This window comes from Haliotis rubra, unplaced genomic scaffold (assembly GCF_003918875.1).
Source record: "Haliotis rubra isolate DU_JTF1 unplaced genomic scaffold, ASM391887v1 Scf1430, whole genome shotgun sequence".
Classification (NCBI taxonomy): Eukaryota; Metazoa; Mollusca; class Gastropoda; order Lepetellida; family Haliotidae; genus Haliotis; species Haliotis rubra.
This window is the reverse complement of record NW_025765371.1, coordinates 43,797-63,875: the sequence shown is the minus strand read 5'-3', so window position 1 is coordinate 63,875 and position 20,079 is coordinate 43,797. Positions and strand designations below refer to the sequence as shown.

Below are 20,079 nucleotides of genomic sequence, written 5' to 3'. Positions count from 1 at the left end.
AATATTAAACCATTGTACCTCCATAGCTCGCTTGTGTCATACTGGTATATATAAAATGAAAGGGTGTTGTTAGTATCAATTAATAAAGAGCAGAGAATCTCTCCTGTCTACAGCTGAAACATGGCGGGATGCCAGCTGGATGAAGTAATTGACCTCGTCAAAAGGGATACTGTTCCAAATGTAAGTTTACGTTTCGTGAAGAAATATGCTCATATGATAATGATTGATGTGCAATTGTTCCGAAGCAAATTTTGTGTTTGCTGATGACATTGGTCACAAAAAGCTATAAACTTCTCCGTACATGTAGGGGTCTAGGACAATCGTCACCCGGACAATCGTCACCCGGACAATTGTCACCCGAACAATTGTCCGGGTGGCAGTTGTCCTGTTCCTACATGTAGCAACGTTCTCATGACTGTGGTTGTGGATTTCATTAACGTCGCCCACGGCATTATGCTAATATCGCCTTCAAGTAGCTGAAGGGGCGGTGGAGTAGCATAGTGGCTAACGCGTCATGCCGAAGACCTAGGTTCGATTCCTTACATGGGTACAGTGTATGAAACCATTTCTGGTGTCCGCTGCCGTGATATTGCTGGAATATTGGTAAATGCGGCGTTAAACCATTTGTAAACGGGCTAGCCCCACAGACGACAACGGCCAGACGTAGGGCAGAGTTCTTTATTTGATCCAGCCAGAGGTGGGTTAAACACCCGCGATCAATTCTGGAACATGCTATAGTACATGTATGTGTGTCCCAATCTCAGAATATAATATTTAAATACAACGTAATCTTAACGTAAACTAACTATTTCAGAAAACATTACAGCATTGCATCTTGCCTTGCATGAAAAGCATGAGCAGCAACTTACAGCCAATGAGAAGTTTCAAAGCTTCTTCAAAAACTTTAGGCCAATCCGTACAGTTGGTATAAAATATGAACTGTGATATATCCTAACATAGGTGGCAAGGCTCCAAATGAGTGGTACTGAGGGTCCCTACCCCATTATGAAATTAACAATATTTTTAAAGCATATAATTAAAAAACAAACACCAAAACGATGCCAAAATGAAAACAATATTTTGCACTCTGTTTCACATACGCACTCACTTATGCAGCTCAAATACTGTTCCAAACTGCATGACATACTGTTCACTGGGCTATATAATATGTTATGTTATAGTAACAACCACTGTTTTAACATTATGACACATTGTGTTTGTTAGTTATTTAACACCGTACCTTACGGCACTCAGCTCTATTCTAGCTACGTGAAGGCGGATTTTCTATAATCGATTCCTGGCCAGATACTCCTCGCACTTGGGATATTATGGCATGCATCAACCATGTCAGGGAATCTGACACCCGAACTCGTTTGTCGCCTTTTATAACAAGTATTGGTTGTTCAGACCAATTCTAACTACACAATCAACGCAATTTGGTTGCATGTGTCAACCATGTTAGCCAGCCTGACCACCTACTCCCGTAAGTCATCTCTACAAGCTGAAGACCAATTCTAACCCAGACCTTCAAGGCTGTATTAAACATACCAATACTCTTTTTCAGGAGGCGTGGATTCCAGTACAAGATTGTCCTAAGGCGACATTTGATTGTGAAGAAGAAGAAGATGAAGCCAAGACCACGCTTGGCGAAGAACATGAAAATCACGAACATTATCTGCATTGTGGAGCAGTAGTTGCCGGGGCAAGGGCGACTGTCTGGGCGAAGATAGTTCGCAAAAAGAAGCTAATTTGCATCACAGGTTCACTGGTGCTCTTGACAGCCTATGCCGTATATTTGGGATTCTGCATGAGGTTTTCTTTCGGAGATGAAGGATCTCTGCGACTGCTGCTTGGAACTGTCTTTTTGCTTTTCATCTATACGAAAATAAAGTTTGGAGCTCAGGCGCGAGATGCCCTCCTTCCAAAGATAAAGAGGATTAAAAACCTTGGCGTCGATAAGCAGAATAATACGATGGTTAAGTATTATATTTAATAAATGTTGTATGTTCTTAACACCACGTGTATTTAATCATAACCAGACATAAAAGGTCTTTTTTCCGAACAAATCAATTAGAAGAACTAGTCTAGAAAGAAATAACATGTTTTAAATTTCTTTGATGAATATGTGAATGTGAAATAAATCTGTCGCGATTTTAATCATTCGCGTTCTGCATGCATGACATGCTCTTTTTATACTCTCTTATTCAGTAATATATTTCTATTTTTAGTTGTCATATATGTTTCTGCATCTCAGTGAGCTAGCACTATTAAACCAGCTTAAGTCTGGGCTAGTACAAGCAGCCACACACGCGCATACACGTCGTCATAGGAGCGAAATATTCCTAAGTGCGACGTTAAACCCCATCTCACCTCAAATATGTTTCTCCGAGTATAGCTATTCTTGTATACTGGTATATGCTTTCTTGTTGAACCGTGGCACATATACTGTGTGATATGTCGTCATATCTTGGTATGACTGGAGTACTTATAACACCGGGCTATAATCCATTCCCTCACAAGTAAGAACTTTAGATGACCTGATGTTGGCAGGTTCCTGTATGTAGCCCTGGTAGTGTTCATCGCCGTCTACTTGACAACCAGCAACCTCACCGCTGACAACTTCGTGTCCCTAGCTGGTCTCATATTCTTCATTCTATTAGGATATCTGATATCGGAACATCCAGCCAGGGTAATGGATCTCATTTAGAACCGTTGACTTTTCGAATCTATTAAAGTGACTTTTACCTCACGCCGGCAGTGTTTCAGCAATACCTTGACCAGACAAGCGTACTTATATTGTCTAAAACCATCAAGGTAGTGTGGAATAACTTGTAACGTAAAATAAATCATTATTGGCATTTAAAACTACATGTAGTTTGGAACTAATAAGAACAGACGTTTCATCAATGGCATTAGTTACAAATCATTTGTAGACTAACAACAACCAAGATTAGGCCACCTTATGTGAGACCATGGGGATTTACGGTGCCTCTGGTGCCTGCGTGGTATCCCAACAGAATATATGCATATACATATAAAAAACTATGTACATACATGGATTTCTATTTAGCATATTTAGCATTACAATTAAGTTCTGGTGAGTATACCCTGAGCCAACTAGGTCTGCTCTTTGGGAATACATTGGAAATATTTGGCAGCAATGATGAAATAAGCAAGTAGGTAAAAGGCTTCACGCCATACAACGGCATCATGCCCTTACACATTTAAGTCGTCAGGATGCAACTGTCATCCTCAGGTGTCGCATTGGACATTGTCATTGTCAACAATCATTTTTGCATAAAAAGGAGATGTTCTCCCATGAAGTAGTCCTTCTTTGCCGTACTCAACTGATTATCAGGCATCTATTGTTGGAATGTATGGATTTTGCACCGATTCTTCACGGTCTTCATAGAATATCTGAACTTCCCAATACCGTACGTTGTTTATTCTCATCCATCACCCCCTAATCATCCAATCTTCATATATCACCATTTCAGGTGAATTGGCATTCGGTGTTCTGGGGAATCGGTACTCAGTTTTTGTTTGCCTTGCTGATACTGAGAACCAATTTTGGCTATGAAATCTTCCGATGGCTTGGAGAGAGGATAGAAGAATCCCTGGAGCATACAGACAAAGGCTCGGAATTTGTTTTTGGAAAGAGTTACAGAGATCACATGTTTGCATTTAGGGTAGGCGTGGTGCTCCTTCCCTTTGGTAAAATGAACTATTAGAATTTACCAGGCGATATATACCCTTGGATAATATTTACTCACCACTTTCGCTTTACTTCCTTTGATATAGTAATTTCTAAACATATGAACGTATTTCTGAATTACAGTCATATACTGAGAATGTTATCGATTATGTTATTGCATGTCCGGCATGTTCGCTCTTTGTGAGAACACCCGGTGTCATCTCTAATATTTCAGTTATCCATTCATGACTTCCACTGCGGATTTGCCTTGCACAGTGTATTCTGTTCTGTCGAATGATCAAGCCGTACTAATGTTAATCTCTGTAAAATATGATATATTTGGGGCCTTACACTTTCTCAGTAAATGTAGCTAAACACCATTTCGTATCCATCGTTATTCTCTCGCTTTGACCTTTTTTGATATTTACAGTCTAACTAGAATGTATTTTCGACTTAAATAGGTTTTGTTTTTATTTCTTATACATATAGTTATGTAGACTCAAGTGTCTTGTTTGTGTCCAGATCATGCCATTAGTGATGATGTTTTGCTCCACTATAAACGTGCTATACTACTACGGGATTCTTCAAGCGTTTGTGGCCAATTTGGGTTGGTTCCTTACCTTCTGCCTTGGGACAAGTCCAGTGGAATCCGTCAACACAGCCCTTAACATAGTCTTTGGACCAGTAAGGACATTCAACATTCTTAACAAGTTTTCACATATCCCTTAAAAAAGAAATAAGCCTGGAATTTGGGATACTGACCGAAATGTCACGTTGAAATCCTATCACGTTGATATTTTTCATGTCATCTGTACTTTCAAAAGTTTAGACTCACTTAGAACACTTACTTTGTGTTATGTATATAAACTACCGGACAAAGATAGTTATCACCAACTTCACTTGACCCAAAAATAGAAACAAAGGCGTACGTGAGATTTGTGATAACCAGTTTACAAACTGGAATCGTTTTCCAATATTTTGACACAATATTCATCGTAATCCTTGTCTTTCATTTGCCGTAATTCATTAAGAAAGAGTGAAGGGGTCAAAATTAAAAATCAGAGTTCATTCCAAACGTGCATAAAGAGTCCCATAATGAGTCAGGGGACACGTCATCAACAACGAGTGTGACCACCATACACGCCAACACACGTCTCCTCATTGACGTCGTCAGTCGGCGGATGACGTCAGCAGGAACCCTGTTCCATCAGTGGAAGAGCGTCTGTTCAAGTTCCTGTCCGTTCGCTGGAGGTGGATCAACTGTCAAGTTGCGTTTTGGCGAATGTGTTCTGCTTGGGTTCAAACCTGTACTAGCGTTTGCTTTTTAATACAATTACATTAAAAGTGATAACTTTCTTTTGACCGGTAGTTTATATATGGTTACATCGAAGATTGATTTCTCCACTTACTAGGGGAACCCTCTGCAAACCCTATGTAGATGAATTGCACGAGGATCATGCATCAAATTGCTGAAAAGCATGTGCAAATATCGTGCATGTGAACAGCTGCGTTTTGGTGTAAAGTTTTGTAAAAAAGTCGCCTATTATCACTGATTTTCATGACAATAATCTTTTCAACGTTACCAATTTGTTTTACAATACATCAGTTCATGTGTTAACAGTATCCTTGAACAGTATTGAATATCTGGCAAAATTTGGTCGAGAACAGTTGCCTGAAGTAAATGTCTATATTTACACTAGTGAGTCTAAACGTTTTAAACGAAGTATAGAATACCATGCTAAGAATATATATCTTTGGCTAAAACAAGACAAATTACATGTTTATCTCCGAAAAATCAAATTTATTTCTCGCGCCCGGTAAACAAAGTTTAGCTTTCCGTTTTCTGTGCTGTCCATCTCCCATCCGCTTGAATTTTCATTTCGAAATAGTAAGCTATTATTCTCAGGTTTCTCCTATATCTCAATGTATGACCTGTATCATGCTAAAAATTATCCTTTCTCTTGCACTCTCATTATCAGAACAGGTCAGTTTGATCTTCCTTAATCCTTGTTTATTTACAAAGTGTTCTGGCAGCCAAGAAGCTTGATCTGTACCATACATTGATACGTAGACTAATACCAAATGATCTAAATTTTTAATCTTATGAAATAAGTTTGTGACAAACAATTTTCCCATTTCTTAAATTAATTTCCCCTCCCACTAGGCCTTACGGTGGAGATAAGAAAAATTAAAACTACGAATGGCCTTTCTGTGATATAAACCATGTTTAAAATGTGTTTTCCAGGCGGAATCTCCTATTGCGATCAAACCATTCCTGCCGTTGTTGACTCCGTCTGAGCTGCATGCTGTGATGGCGGCAGGATTTGCGAGTATTGCAGGTTCTGTCTTCGGAATGCTTACATCCTTCGGGGGTAGGTTCATTCTTCGGGGTTCGTAGTTCATCCTTCTCGCAAGGTAGTTCATCCTTCTGGGCTCTGAGTTCATTCTTCTGGCTGTGTAGTTAATCATTAGGGCTTGGTAGTTCATCTGTATGGGTGTTTGTTCATCCTCCTTGGTACGTAGGCCATCCGTCTGGCTAGGTAGTTCGTCCTTTAGGTTAGTAGCTTATACTGCAGGGTAGGTAGTTCATTCTTTGGGTTAGGTAGTTAATCCTTCTCGAAAAGTAATTCCTCCTTCAGGGTAGGTAGTCCATCCTTCGGAGGACTTCCTTCAGGGTTCATCCTTCGAGGAACTTAGTTCATTCCTCGAGGTAAGTTGTTCATCATTTGGGGGATGTAGTTCACCCTTCGGGTTAGGTACATTGTAGTTAAGCGGGATCCCTGACCCAGTTAGTCCCAGTTTGTGTTTTGGAGGTATCACTCACCTCGGTGGTGTTGGGTTGCCTCGTGTATATTCTACATGGACATGTCTTTATTCATCGTTGCCATACCTTTTACAATCAAGAGTCCGTTAAGCGTCATATACGGACTGCGCCAAACGTACATATAAATACTGTATTGTGTTCGCCACTACGCCTACAAATTAGAAGATAAAGCTACTCTGTTTTCAATTTTGCGGTCCTTTATCGTTGATTTAAGACCGCTAAATGTTCAATTTTCACGCGTGAGGTTTTTAAATTGAACATTTAGAGGTCTTAAATCAACAATACAGGACCGCAGAATTGAAATCTTCATTCTAGCACGACTGATAAGCGTTTTAAAACCGGACTCTTTGGCGCGCATGGACACTAGGCGTGAAGGGGCCTTTTCCTGGTAATTGCTTGGAATCGTCCCGTTGAGCGACAGGTTGTGTAATGAATAAATTAAAGCATTTTCAACAACATAATTATTTTTTTTCAGGAACCAATATGTTTGTATTTGTAATAAATAGCCAATAACACTTTATTCTGTGAGCAAGTGCAATTATTTCATTTTTCTCAAGGGAATTACTAATCTCCCCTATTGTATGACAATCGCCTCGCCCAAATTCAAGCAGTGGTCTCGCTTGGTTTCTTTGCCGCTAACTTTATTCACGGAAGTAACTGTTGGTAACCACGCTACTATTCCCAATTTGGATAAGACCTGAGATGCCAGCATTTATGTGGGAAACATGGACAGTGAAAGTGGAAGGACAGGGAATTACGGCTGGGACGGAAGCGGACAGGTTTGGACGCCCGGTGTCAAGGTCATGCCCGCCAGATCTAACCCGTTTTGAAGCATGGCGGAATACTGCAGCTTTTGCGCTGCTGACGAATTATCGCCACCTTTAGAATTTTCCTGCTTCGAAGTTTCCTCAGTGGGTTTAGACTCAATAATATCTTCTTCAAACCATTCGGTTTTTATTTCAAACACATCAAAGATGCTGCCGAGGTTGAAATTGCCGATGTCCGACATGTTTGTTTACAAACAAAAGGGTCAACGAGTTCATTGTATTCATACGCGGTCAATCAATCACTTTAATTAGCGTCCTTCAACTGCCATTTAAGTACGGTTTTGATGAGCTCTCAGCCAATCAGAATCGAGTATCACACAATGTCGTGCTAGAATTATGCTTTTGGGTCACTAACTACACATTTAACTTGATATGACATCAATATACAGTTGAAACCAAAGTGCATAATTATTCGTTAAACCATAATTACACCATCAACCTTTCCGTCGTTGTCATTGAACATTGGCCCAAGGAATTTATAGTACGTCTAAGGAGTTTGGTGAAATAACGTCAATGGCGACCCGCATGTCTGTTGTAACACTATTTTTAAAGATTCACTATCACTGTTGACTCGATGTCTATACAGGGCTAATCCTACATGGGACCGATTGTTTATACCCTGTGGATTAACAATCAGATCATGGAATTACTGGTAGCCACGTCCTTAATCTTCCCATATGCATAGACCTTTAAAGTAATTAGACCAAAGTAACCCCAACCGTTGTGTTGAAGTTAAGGAGACCACGAACATACTTTCGAGGACGTACGAGGACCTAGCTTTTCCTTTTCGAGATAACCGTTTTCCTTCGAGATAGGTATCGACACATGCTGAATGTTGTTCCCAGGCTCCAGCCAATCACCTACTGGCCGCTAGCGTTATGTCCGTTCCAGCTGCCCTAGTCGTGCCCAAACTGATCGTAATATGATGACCAAATAGGATTGCCTACATAAGGACGAAAGACCTAGCTTTTACTTCGAGACAATCGTAAGCTCGACAAAACGATGTTTGACTCTCGCTTAACATGTTGTTCCCAGGCTCCAGCCAATCATCTACTGGCCGCTAGCGTTATGTCCGCCCCTGCTGCCCTGGCCATGTCCAAACTGATCGTCCCGGAAACGCAGTGGACCAAGATTAAACCCAGAGACGCATACAACATCCCAGTCCCGTAACGTATCACATGAAACTCGTGTCTTGTGTCTAGAATAGAGTGCCTTGTAATGTTGTTAAGGATACGCTGTCTTATGATTTAGAAATCCCAATCTCATCTGGATCATACCGGAAATAAATTGCCCCATTAGTCAGTTTTTCAATGGGATCAAACTTGTTGTGAAAACAAATATTTGACTCCTTTCCTAATGCACTCTTACGTTTTAGTTCCTTCCCGAAATTCGTCCAGGCCTCCTAATGCACTCTTTGTTCCTTCCCTCGAAATTAGATATTTGAAATCATGATCTTTGAAAGATCTTTTCCCAAATGTCAGCAATCATAAAATATATGTTGCTGTTTTTAAGAAATAGAACCTATCTTACGTTTTCGTGACTGTAATTTGTATAAGATATGTTACTATATGTTAAAATAAGGAATAAATTTGACTACGATTGTTAGTGGCTGAACACTTAATGAGGGTTGAAGCAGTGTAAAATAATTGTTCTCCGGTGAGGGTAACGTAAGACTATATCATTTAAGTAATGTTATTATTTCTCGGGTTCTAATCGTAGAAATTTTGATATTTAAATTGGGGAAACATTTGCTGATGATCGCCAGAAGATCGAGGGATAAATAAAATCTTGCTGGGGTCCGTGCAGATAGTAAAGATACTGTCTCCATGGTCCTTATGGTGGACTATCTTTAGTTGCTGAATCTCTGTTGTCGGTCTTTATAAAGTATTGTTAGCTATGGGTATATACTTTTATGGTTACATACAAGTCTGTCGGTCTTTATAAAGTATTGTTAGCTATGGGTATATACTTTTATGGTTACATACAAGTCTGTCGGTCTTTATAACGTATTGTCAGGTATGGGTATATACTTTTATGGTTACATACAAGTCTGTCGGTCTTTATAAAGTATTGTCAGGTATGGGTATATACTTTTATGGTTACATACAAGTCTGTCTTTAGCTTTATACCTTTTATGGTTACATACAGGAGTTTATACCACAGGAACATGTAATTTTTATGGTTACATATTCATGGAAACGAATAAGGGAAACATGAAAGTACAAGTGTTCCTTTATCTATTTCCAGATTTTCACCCACAGTATAATATAAGCATGGCAAGAAACCTAGAAAAGAGTATAGGATCACTTGCTCTTTCGTGTGTTCCTTTATTCGTTTCCATGAGTATATATACCTCAAAAGTCTCGATATGGCTGAAATGCTGCCTATGTGACTCATACACTTATAATCCATTTATGCCAGTTCTTAATTTAAAACGGAAAGCCAAAGTAATTGGAATAAATGCACCCACAGTTGGATCCGTCTTGTTTTATCCTTAAGTTGGTAGGTGGAGAGTAAGTGTCGCAGCATCAATGTGGGTAGCGTCATTCTTATAATACAATCAAATTAATTACCACATTGGTTTGCAGAAAATTCAACAATATTTTGGAAGCTGTATCGGATGGTGCCAGAGAGTCTCTACCAATTGTGGCAAGTGTGATCGCTAACCAGATCATCTACATCGCTATCGTTGAGTTTGTGGATTCGACACTCATTTGGTTCGGCAACAGAGTTGGAGTGTCAGGAGTGTCGTTTGCGGTAAATTCAACAGTTACTGTTATATTCATTCGGTTCAACAATAATGTTATGTGAAAGGAATAATCGAATATTGAAACAATGAATTGGCTGAACCAATACCTATGCTAGGTGTAATGTTAACCCTCTCACCTGATTATATTGAAGCCTCGTTTATCTGGGAGTGAGTGAATATGATTTTACGCCCCTCTTTGGCAATATTCGAGGCTTTATAGCCTATGGAGTCCCTTTCGTCGAGTAATAAGAGTGACTGAGTGAGAATATTTCAGGTTTATGGCGGCAGTCTGTAAATAATCGAGTCTGGACCAGACAATCCAATGATAGACAGTATGAGCATTGATCTACGCAATTGGGATACGATGACATGTGTCAACCAAGTCAGCGAACCTGACCACCCGATCTTGTTAGTCGCCTCTTGCGACAAGCACGGGTTGTTGAAGACCAATTCTAACCCGGGTCCTCATGGGCCGCATAATAAGACATTGGTATTCTGTGCTGTGTCGTTTTATGCTGTGAACTAACATCAACAAATCTCCAACTTTTCGATCAAGATTGAAGATAAGAACCAACCGGAAGAGATGGAAGGCATATTCGAGGTGAATACTGACGCAATGTTTTTAACGTATCTTTCAGTTCCTGTGCTCATACGGTTTTTACCCTCTAGTATATCTCATGGGCTTTTCGAGTTCAGACCTCCTGAAGATTGGTGAGCTGTTAGGAGTTAAGACATTTGCGAATTCCTACTATGGCTACCATCTGTTCGGGAAACTCATCAAGAACCGCGTGGTGCTTGAACACTACGTGACGACCACCAACGGAACGTGGCATTGGGACTCAAGTGACGTCATACTGGACTGGACCAATAAGACACTTCCTGGTGGGATACTGACGGTATGTGATGGATTGGATGAGAGTTTATCCTTAGCTTATCTTTCGTTTGTTTGTTTTTTAACACCGCACATCACAGCGGTGGTTTGTAAATACGCGAGTCAGGATCAACCAATCCAGTGATCCACAGCATGAGCATCGATCTAATCAATGGAGACAATAACATGCAACTACCATATCAGCGAGCCTGACCACCCGACCCCGTTAGTCGCTTCTTATGACAAGCATGGGTTGCTGAAGTCCAATTCGAACCCGGATCTTCACGGGTGCAAGCGAATTTGCAGTACGACGACTTACCGTTCATATTAGTCAGTAGGGTTTATTTTTTTAAGAGTATGATTCACAAACTGTATGATAGAAACGGCGTGGTGTCTTTGAATACAAACGAACACTTCTTTCTAATTCTCAGAAACGATCGGAGGTGATAGGAACATACGCGTTCTGTGGACAGAACCACCTCGCAGCTCTCGGAGTCGCCATTGGTGTCTTCAGTACTCTGATTCCAGAGAGAAAACGCACCATTACCAAGTACATCATCCGTGCTAACATTACAGGGCAGTTAGCATGCTACATGACCGCTTGTATTGCAGGTAAGTTGTACATGGAATTGCCTGAACTTTATGAAAGTCATCCAGCTTCGTGTTAATTATTGTTGGGGCTTGTGGGTTAGCGTGGAGGCCGCCATAACAGCTCATTGAGATACTGTTATCCTGCAACTATGTGCATACACTCACGGACACAAAATGTAATCTGATGACAACTTATCATTGTAGAATATACCAACTTCCATGCAGACTGTCGTAGATATTCCAAATTCCGTTTCTAGAATATGGAGAATATTGATAACAAAAGATTGTATGATATGAAATAACATAACGCTCGGGTGTACACATTTCGTTGCATTCCATCTAACTGTATCATCTACGGATAGGTGTATCGGCAAAGTGAAACCAACTTGAAGCATTTAAGGTGGAGTCAAGTACGAATACGTATGTAAATATAATGGTCAGGTAGGTCCGAATTAACCATCGGGAACCATCGTTTTTCATTCATTTTCAATCATATATAAATTGCTGAAAAAAAGTAACGCACTGGGTGATCAATTTTCTTGTTGGTGTTTTGTAGAAGTGTGTTTAGTCTTTAAAATATGGGCGGTGGGGAAGCCTAGTGGTTAAAGCGTTCGCACGTGACGCTAAAGGCCCGGGTTCGATTCCCCACATGGGTACAATGTGTGAAGACCATTTCTTGTGTCCCCCGCCGTGATATTGCTGGAATATTGCTAAAAGCGGCGTAAAACCCAACTCACTCACTGACTTTGAATACCATTTTCCCTCTCAAGATATACTCAAAAGTGTTCAGCCCGACTTGGCTCGAACTGCCAAAAGCAATCTATATATACGTTTCATGAAATGTATGTACATTTATAGATTAGTATTATATCTACCAAGATGTGATATGGCATGACATTTGTGAGGTTTATGCAGCTATTGATGTTAAGTCTCTGTGAACCGTCGGGGCCAAGCCGGACTGAACACTTCCGATAAGAACTATGATGAAAGTATAGAAAAATCATTCTTCACTTTGGAAAACGTGTTTGTTTTAATCACTATGAGCTTTGAGACGAGAAATAAATAAATGTAGATGTAAGGATGTTCTAACGATGAACAAATGTAAAAAAAACCCGACTTCACATTAACAGACAAGTTCGTATAACACCATGCACGTCCCCATGCCAGCTCGGGGCATGTCGGCCTGAACAACATCTGATAGAAGCTGTTATGAGAATACGGGATAATGGATCCTTTCTTACCAAAGTGTTTGTTATATACGATGAACTTTGATATTTCCCAAACAAATATCACCTCGTCAGAAGAAAAGAGACATCTTCGTTTTGTAAGATAGTAAAATATTAAGTAGGGGATTATTTGTCATCCTGGAAAAAGTATGCAACGCAGGCAAATCAAACTTAAGAAACAGGCCTAATGTACAAAGTATATAATGCAAAATGACTGGTTACTCACACTATTGTCCCGCATACAGTAAATATTTGGAATTCCCTTCCTGTAGATTATTCCAGTGTTAGTTCACTTGCTGAAGTCAAAACACCATTAAAGGAACATAGTGGTGTTTAGTACATATACATGTATTATATTGATTTGAACTACGGATAGAGATTCTGCCAAATTAGACATATTCGATTACGGCTTGGGTCCAGTATTCTCAATGCAGGCAAATGTGCCAAATTTACCGACAGTCCTCAGTCAGTCCTATATGTAATTGCGGTTATTGTAATGAAGACGCACTTTGTTTCCTTTTATCTGCCTCATGGCGGTGGGGTACCCTGGTGCTAAAGGTGTTCGCTCTTCACGCCGAAGACCCGGTTCGATTCCTCACCCAAGCAATAATGTGTGTTCCTGGTGTCCCCGCAGTGATATTGATTGAATATTGCGCATCCCTCATCCACTCATTTGATCTACCTACACTCAATTAGATAAAGAATGTATTTAGGCATATGTTTTTCTATTCTCCATGGCCCCTCAGCTTCCACAAAAAACGTAAATCTTGAAATTATGAAATCCGTACACAGTATCATAGTTTCATATCGCGGATTCTCAAACGTTGGCTGAACACATCTTCAGAACATCAAAAACTATGTCCCTTGCTATATGACAATTGTTTGTATAATATCAGTTCAGTTATTAATTAATACCATCAACGTTAGCTTGTAAAATTGTTGATTAAAGTGCTTTGTCACCATTCATGTGAACGTCACATTGCATGTTAAAGGAGGGGGGAAGGGGCACTGAAATACATGCTTCTCAGTCGTTTCACTATTCGATTCTTTGGCAGTCGTTTCATTGATTGGTATTTTGAAGGAAAAAGTCGAGGAATTCGCTTCTAAGGTTTCATAGATTGAAGGAATGAGTGTGAGTGAGTTATTATTTAACGACACATCGGCAATATTTCAGCCATATCGTGACGAGAACATATGTGACTTTGAAATGGAACAGATGTATATTATAAATACCTGTCGACGAAGGACAGTAAAACAACTAGAATATCACAATGACAACTAAAACTAGTGTGGAAAGTTAAAACTAATAGCACTATTTGGACAATACAATATAAAAACTGGCTACATATCGCCAACAACTGAAGGTAGATCACCAAACTAGGGACTTGAAGGCATGAAGGTAAGTACAGATCGTTAAATATATAAGTCACAGTCACTATGGCTGTTCCATTGTCTCCATCTGTGCTGCACCCGTGAAGATCAGGGTTAGAATTGGTCTTCAGTAACCCATGCCTGTCGTAAGCTGCGACTAACGGGATCGGGTAGTCAGGCTCGCTGATCAGTTTGACACATATCATCGAAACCCAATGGCGTTGATCAATGTTCATTAGGGCTGGGACGGGTAGGAAAAAATGGAATCGAGTACCCGCATGTACTTACCCGAATCGGAATCGAGTACCCGGAAGTGTAAAGAATACAGCGCTTCTGTCAACTTTCTGAAGATTCAATCACGAGTTGACAGAGATTATTATAGAAAACTCGAAAGGATGGCAATAAGACATTAAAACAGATCTTAGGCTATTTAATTTACGTCTGTTAAACCAATATAAAGAGTAACACCATTACTTACATTCATCGTTTAAACACAGAACATTTCGTACCCGCTGTTACTGTAACTTTCACTACTCACTGCGCAGATAAATTACAGTCGTTAATAATATTCTTCATTAATCGGAAAATACCAATGATGTAAATATGTGTTACGTGAATTATGAAAAAAGACAAGTTATTATCTGCCCTTGTCATAACAGAGTTCTCTCCCTTTCCGGTACTCGATTCCAAGAAATAGGACTTGATTCCTGCTGTACCCGACCCGGATTCGAGTACCCGAGTACTCGTCCCATCCCTAATGTTCATGCTGTTGATCATTGGATTGTCCGGTCCAGACTTTCATATTGCTGGAATATTGCTGAGTGCGGCGTAAAACAATAACCAATCGACCGCCCCACCAACAACTCTATCTGTGTAGGCTTCCATGTCTTCACTATCAGCAATTTGTGCTGTTGTCACCGCCACTTTGTTCACTACCTAGCACTATCAGTGCTCTTTACCAAGACTAGTTGCGCCTGGATTAACAGATGGCTTATATTTCTCCATTGCCATTACCGGTCAGAGACATTTACCTACTGTTAATTTATTTATTCAGTTCAACATCGTGCAGCTAAATTCTTTTAGCCGTCGGAAGCAAAACTCCAAATTTAGCAGATTGTGGCGCAATGGGCTGGGTTTCTCAGTACACTAAACAAAAAGAATTGAGATTCTCCATTTTGGGCGTAAACTTCATTTACTTGAACTCAGTAGAAGACATTATTTGTAGATGGTCGGGACATTGGAGGAGATCTTGGTATTTGGAGCTCATGAATTATTGGACAGTTTTCATTTACCTATGAATGAACTGTTTAGCATTTCACATGAGGAATTTGTTGTTGCTAAAAAAACATCTTAAGGCGCTAGACTGTTTTGATTGGTTTTCTGGGCTTTGGAATGCTAAAGGGCAAGGGAAATGGAAATACATTACGTACTTATCGTCTCTTTAAAGATTTATTACAGGTTGAACATTATATTGAAATAATTCTTCCAAGATCACTTTGTAGTATCTTGAATAAATTCCGTTGTGGCATTTTGCCCTCAGAGGTATAATTAGGTAGATATTCTCGTCGGAAGTCTGTAGTAGCAAAGCTGTTGAGGACGAATTACATTTTCTGGTTAACTGTGATTATTATTCAGATCTTAGATATAATCTTTGGAAAGAAATAACCAGGGGCAATAGCCACATGTAGAAACAGTTGAATCTATTTCAGTCATAATGTCAGCAGCAACTCATTAACATGTTTGCTATTTATATATTTTATGCTTTTTAGTGTAAGAACGTGTGTATGTGTGCGTGCGTGCGTGCGTGCGTGCGTGCGTGTGTGTGCGTGCGTGCATGCGCGCGCGCGTGTGTGTATGTGTGCGTATGCGTGGGTTGGTGTTTGTGTATATGTCCGGGCTTGAGTGTGTGTATGTACGGGTGTGATTTTATTACCAATGTTTTTTTATACAACTGTGGTATTATCTGTGTCTCATAGGCCATATGGCCGGATGCTGCTTTTAAATTCCTGTTTAATGTAACGTCTCTTCTAATGAATTGCAGCATGTGACACATTAAGAAACTATACTTCTTCTTCTTCCTACTGACTTCCCCTGTTGTGTGCCCTTCCTCCTTTATCATCTTATCACTGTTGTTATTTTGCCATGTACTTATGCTTATATACACATGCTCCCTGGTTCCAATTCACCCGATGGAGGAGCAGAAATACTCTATGCATGTTCCTCATGTTAGAGATTTTGACATTCATCAATTTTCACTTGTAGTACTTCTGACATATGTTGTATTTGGGATTGCACTTTCTTAGTAAAGTACAGATTCTAGTACTTTTGTTGTTGTTTTTGTTTGTTTGTTATTTTGTTTGTTTTTTGTTGTTGTTTGTTTGTTTTATTTTGTTCGTTTTTTAGAGTAAGGCACTTTAATCATTTGAATACTTCAAAAGTCCATTCAGAGACTTGAATGTTATGACGTTATTGAATAAACATTTGGTATCAGAGTTTGGGAAAGTTATGCATTTATTAACGCTGTAGGTGTATCTGACCAGATCTGCACGTTTGAGTTTATTATTCTGCAATCCACTTTTAGCATTATACGCAGGCCCGGCCCGGTCCTTTGTATGGGTTTTGGACAGTCCCAACTGATACCCTTCTTGTGTGAGTAAGTGAGTGAGTATGGTTTTACACCGCTATTAACAATATTCCAGCAATATCACGGCTGGGTCACCAGAAATTGGTTTCACACATTGTACCCTTGGGGAATCGAACCCAGGTCTTTCAGCGAGACAAACGAACACTTTTACTTCTAGGCGACTTCACCAGAGGCATCACCAAAGACCTGTTTGATATTGATCCTTGTCCATTTCGAAATATACTGATAGTTCTACAACTCCCATCGTAATATTTTCCTTGAGATAATAATAGAGCGCCGCTGCGGGAGATATCTATCGATTACCAATGCACTTTAACTCATGTTCATTTAACTCGTCCCTATTGTCACAGGTATGCTGTATGACGAGACGCTAACCTAACAGGGGAGGATTTAAGGCCAGCTTTAGAAGCAGGTTCCAAGCAAGGTTCCAAGCATCAACTCGCAGTCTCGTTATTGTCAGCCGAAGAAAAAAACTGATTGTTATCACACGCGTTACCAATTTACAGTGGATCTAAATGAATAAAGAACTGAGATAATAAATAGTTGTGTTCCTTGGATTAAACTCCTTTGCATACGCGCCTAGAGAAGCTGTTGATATGTTGATGGGGCGTGTTCTGTTTGTTAACATTTATTTATTAAACGTAATTTACGTTTATAGACTAGTATTATATCTGTCTGATGATACTTTATAATGTCACAATACATGAATTTTAAAGATTGGTGGTACGTTAAAATGAAACCCTTTTCCTCTACATTCCCAGGATTGCATCTAACTAAACGTTTAAACATGGTTTACACTACGACTTGAGACACTGTAAAGTTGTATTTAGATAGGAAATTGTTTGTGGGTATGTACATATGCTATGATACGTTTGTGTCGGTTATGTGGCTGTTGACAGGTGAGATACAAAAACGTTTTGTTCCTATATGTAGGATTAAACTCCTTAACACATTCGCTTCGTTGAGCTGTTGATCTCTTGATGTTGATTACATATCTACACCCAAATGTGAATGCAATAAAGCAACTGAAAATGGTTTACATTATAGAGATTTAAACAAGAATACAAAGTCATCAATATCCCCCGCAACATCAAAATACTCTTTATGAATATGTCTGCTAGTTATGATTGTGTCAAATGTTTTGGAGTGTATACAGCAAAATAGAAGGAGAGTATTGAAAGGTTTTTAAGATCTGCTCCAGCAAGGATCACTACCAGCGAATTCAGTTGAAGCCTAACGTGTTGCCATGGAAATGCAACATGATAACATCCTAAGTCATGTCTCCATGGAAATCACAAAAACTAAAATTCATATGTGGGTCTATCCCCCAAAGGCACATCTAGGGATCATGTTTAATATGTGTACCAAGTTTGATGAAGCTAGCATGTATAGTTTAGGAGATCTGATCTGGACAAGAGGACATCCCCAGAACCACAGCATGAGTCATGCTTCCATGGAGACAGCAAAAAAAATATTCATATCTGGGTCTAACCCCAAAAGGCACATCTAGGGATCATGCTTGATATGTGTACCAAGTTTGATGAAGCTAGCATGTATAGTTTGGAACTCGTTTCTTTATCCCCCGCAACTTCGTTTTCTGGTGAAAATTATGATATTCTGCGACTGAAATTACATATTCCACCTCGCCGTCAAAAATAGAATCTAAATCCGAAACGAAATCATTCGACAAATTGCTGTTAGAAACAGCTTTCATTGGAAAAGGCATACTGTTATACAAATAAGTATGCAATGTTTCTTATAAACTAGTGGGCAAAAGAAAGTGAACACAGCTTATTAATGATCGATAAAATCAAAGCTAAACATACAATGTTTTAAGTTATAGTACATTTTAAAAAGCCAGCATTTGGGACAATGCACCCACAGTGTCTATGATAAACTCCTCACAGATAAAGAGCACAGTTCATGTAGTGGACAGAGGGGTAGGAATAGCACAGTTCACAGATACAACAAGAGTCAATCATGGAATGTATCCGTCATGTCAAGTCTCTGGTCACGCATACACATCCTTAGTAACGAGTGTGACCACCTCTAGCAGCAATACACATCCAGACTCACTGTCTCATAGATGTCGTCAGCCGCCGAATGACGTCATTCGGAATCCTATTCCACTCGTTACTGAGAGCGACGTCAAGTTCTTGTCGGTTTGCTGGGGGCCGTGGCCGTCTTCTCACCTGGCCGTTTCGGTCTAAAAGGATTTTACTAACTTGGACAACTTTGCCAAAAATTCAAAATTAAAAGTCCGCACTTTCTTTTGCCTATGAGTTTATGTTCTTAATGTGAACATAATGTGTTTTTTTAAGTCATTATTATCAGAACGTTTATATGTGAGGGATGTTTTTAATTCCTTTATATTTCATGATTCACATTTTCAATATTTTAATAAATTTGTGCGCACCATAAAATTGCCAAGTATGCAAAATTCAATAGAAAACTTTGACAATATAATAATAAGAAGAAGAAGTTTATTGTATTTTAGGCGTTCTGCCCACATACAGAGTACTAAAAATATACAGTCACTCCCACAGTCAGATGCTGTATCACATCAGTTTGGATTATATAATATGTTTAAAGCGTCATTTCTTAAGTTTGTTGTATGTTTTAAATGAAACAAGAGAATGCAATTTCTGGTGGTTTACCTAAGTACTTTCTGGGTATATACAGAATTCTCATGTTATTAAGGATATGTAAAGTGGGTATATACAGAATTCTCATGTTATTAAGGATATGTAAAGTGGGTATATACAGAATTCTCATGTTATTAAGGATATGTAAAGTGGGTATATACAGAATTCTCATGTTATTAAGGATATGTAAAGTGGGTATATACAGAATTATCATGTTATTAAGGATATGTAAAGTTGGTATATACTGAATTCTCATGTTATTAAGGATATGCAAAGGCAAAGTGGATTTCATTCTCTACACCTCGTTTACATAACACACAAATCCTTTTATTTTTATCAGTCCCTATTTCTCTACGTTCCTTGATTATTAATCCTGACAAACCCAATCTCATCCTAACAACTAAGTCACGTAACCTATCAGAGGTTAGTATGAAAAGGTATTTTTCGGGTTCAAGAAGACCTTTAAACTATATGTAAGATTCATACCGTGTACTTCCGTTTTAATTCGAATGCCAATTTTGAAAAAAACCCATTATGGATCGTTCCCTGAATTCATATTAAAATATACGAACATTACCAATTGTCTGGAACAACTATTCGGTGCCATAGCCGTATGAGTGAGTGAGTGAGTTAAAAT

The 20,079-nt window shown here is 39.2% G+C and overlaps 1 protein-coding gene across 1 annotated transcript; it reads left to right on the top strand.

The window, feature by feature from the left end:
• The first annotated feature begins 92 nt into the window (after positions 1–92).
• On the top strand, positions 93–17,749 carry LOC124269267 (solute carrier family 28 member 3-like). Its single transcript, XM_046704276.1, has 11 exons — positions 93–180; positions 1,565–1,975; positions 2,551–2,689; positions 3,498–3,689; positions 4,217–4,378; positions 5,940–6,066; positions 8,382–8,511; positions 9,934–10,102; positions 10,733–10,990; positions 11,397–11,577; positions 17,148–17,749. Exons 4-11 carry the CDS (start codon positions 3,675–3,677, stop codon positions 17,174–17,176), a joined length of 1,071 nt encoding a protein of 356 aa, XP_046560232.1. The 5' UTR covers positions 93–180; positions 1,565–1,975; positions 2,551–2,689; positions 3,498–3,674; the 3' UTR covers positions 17,177–17,749.
• Positions 17,750–20,079: the final 2,330 nt, after the last annotated feature.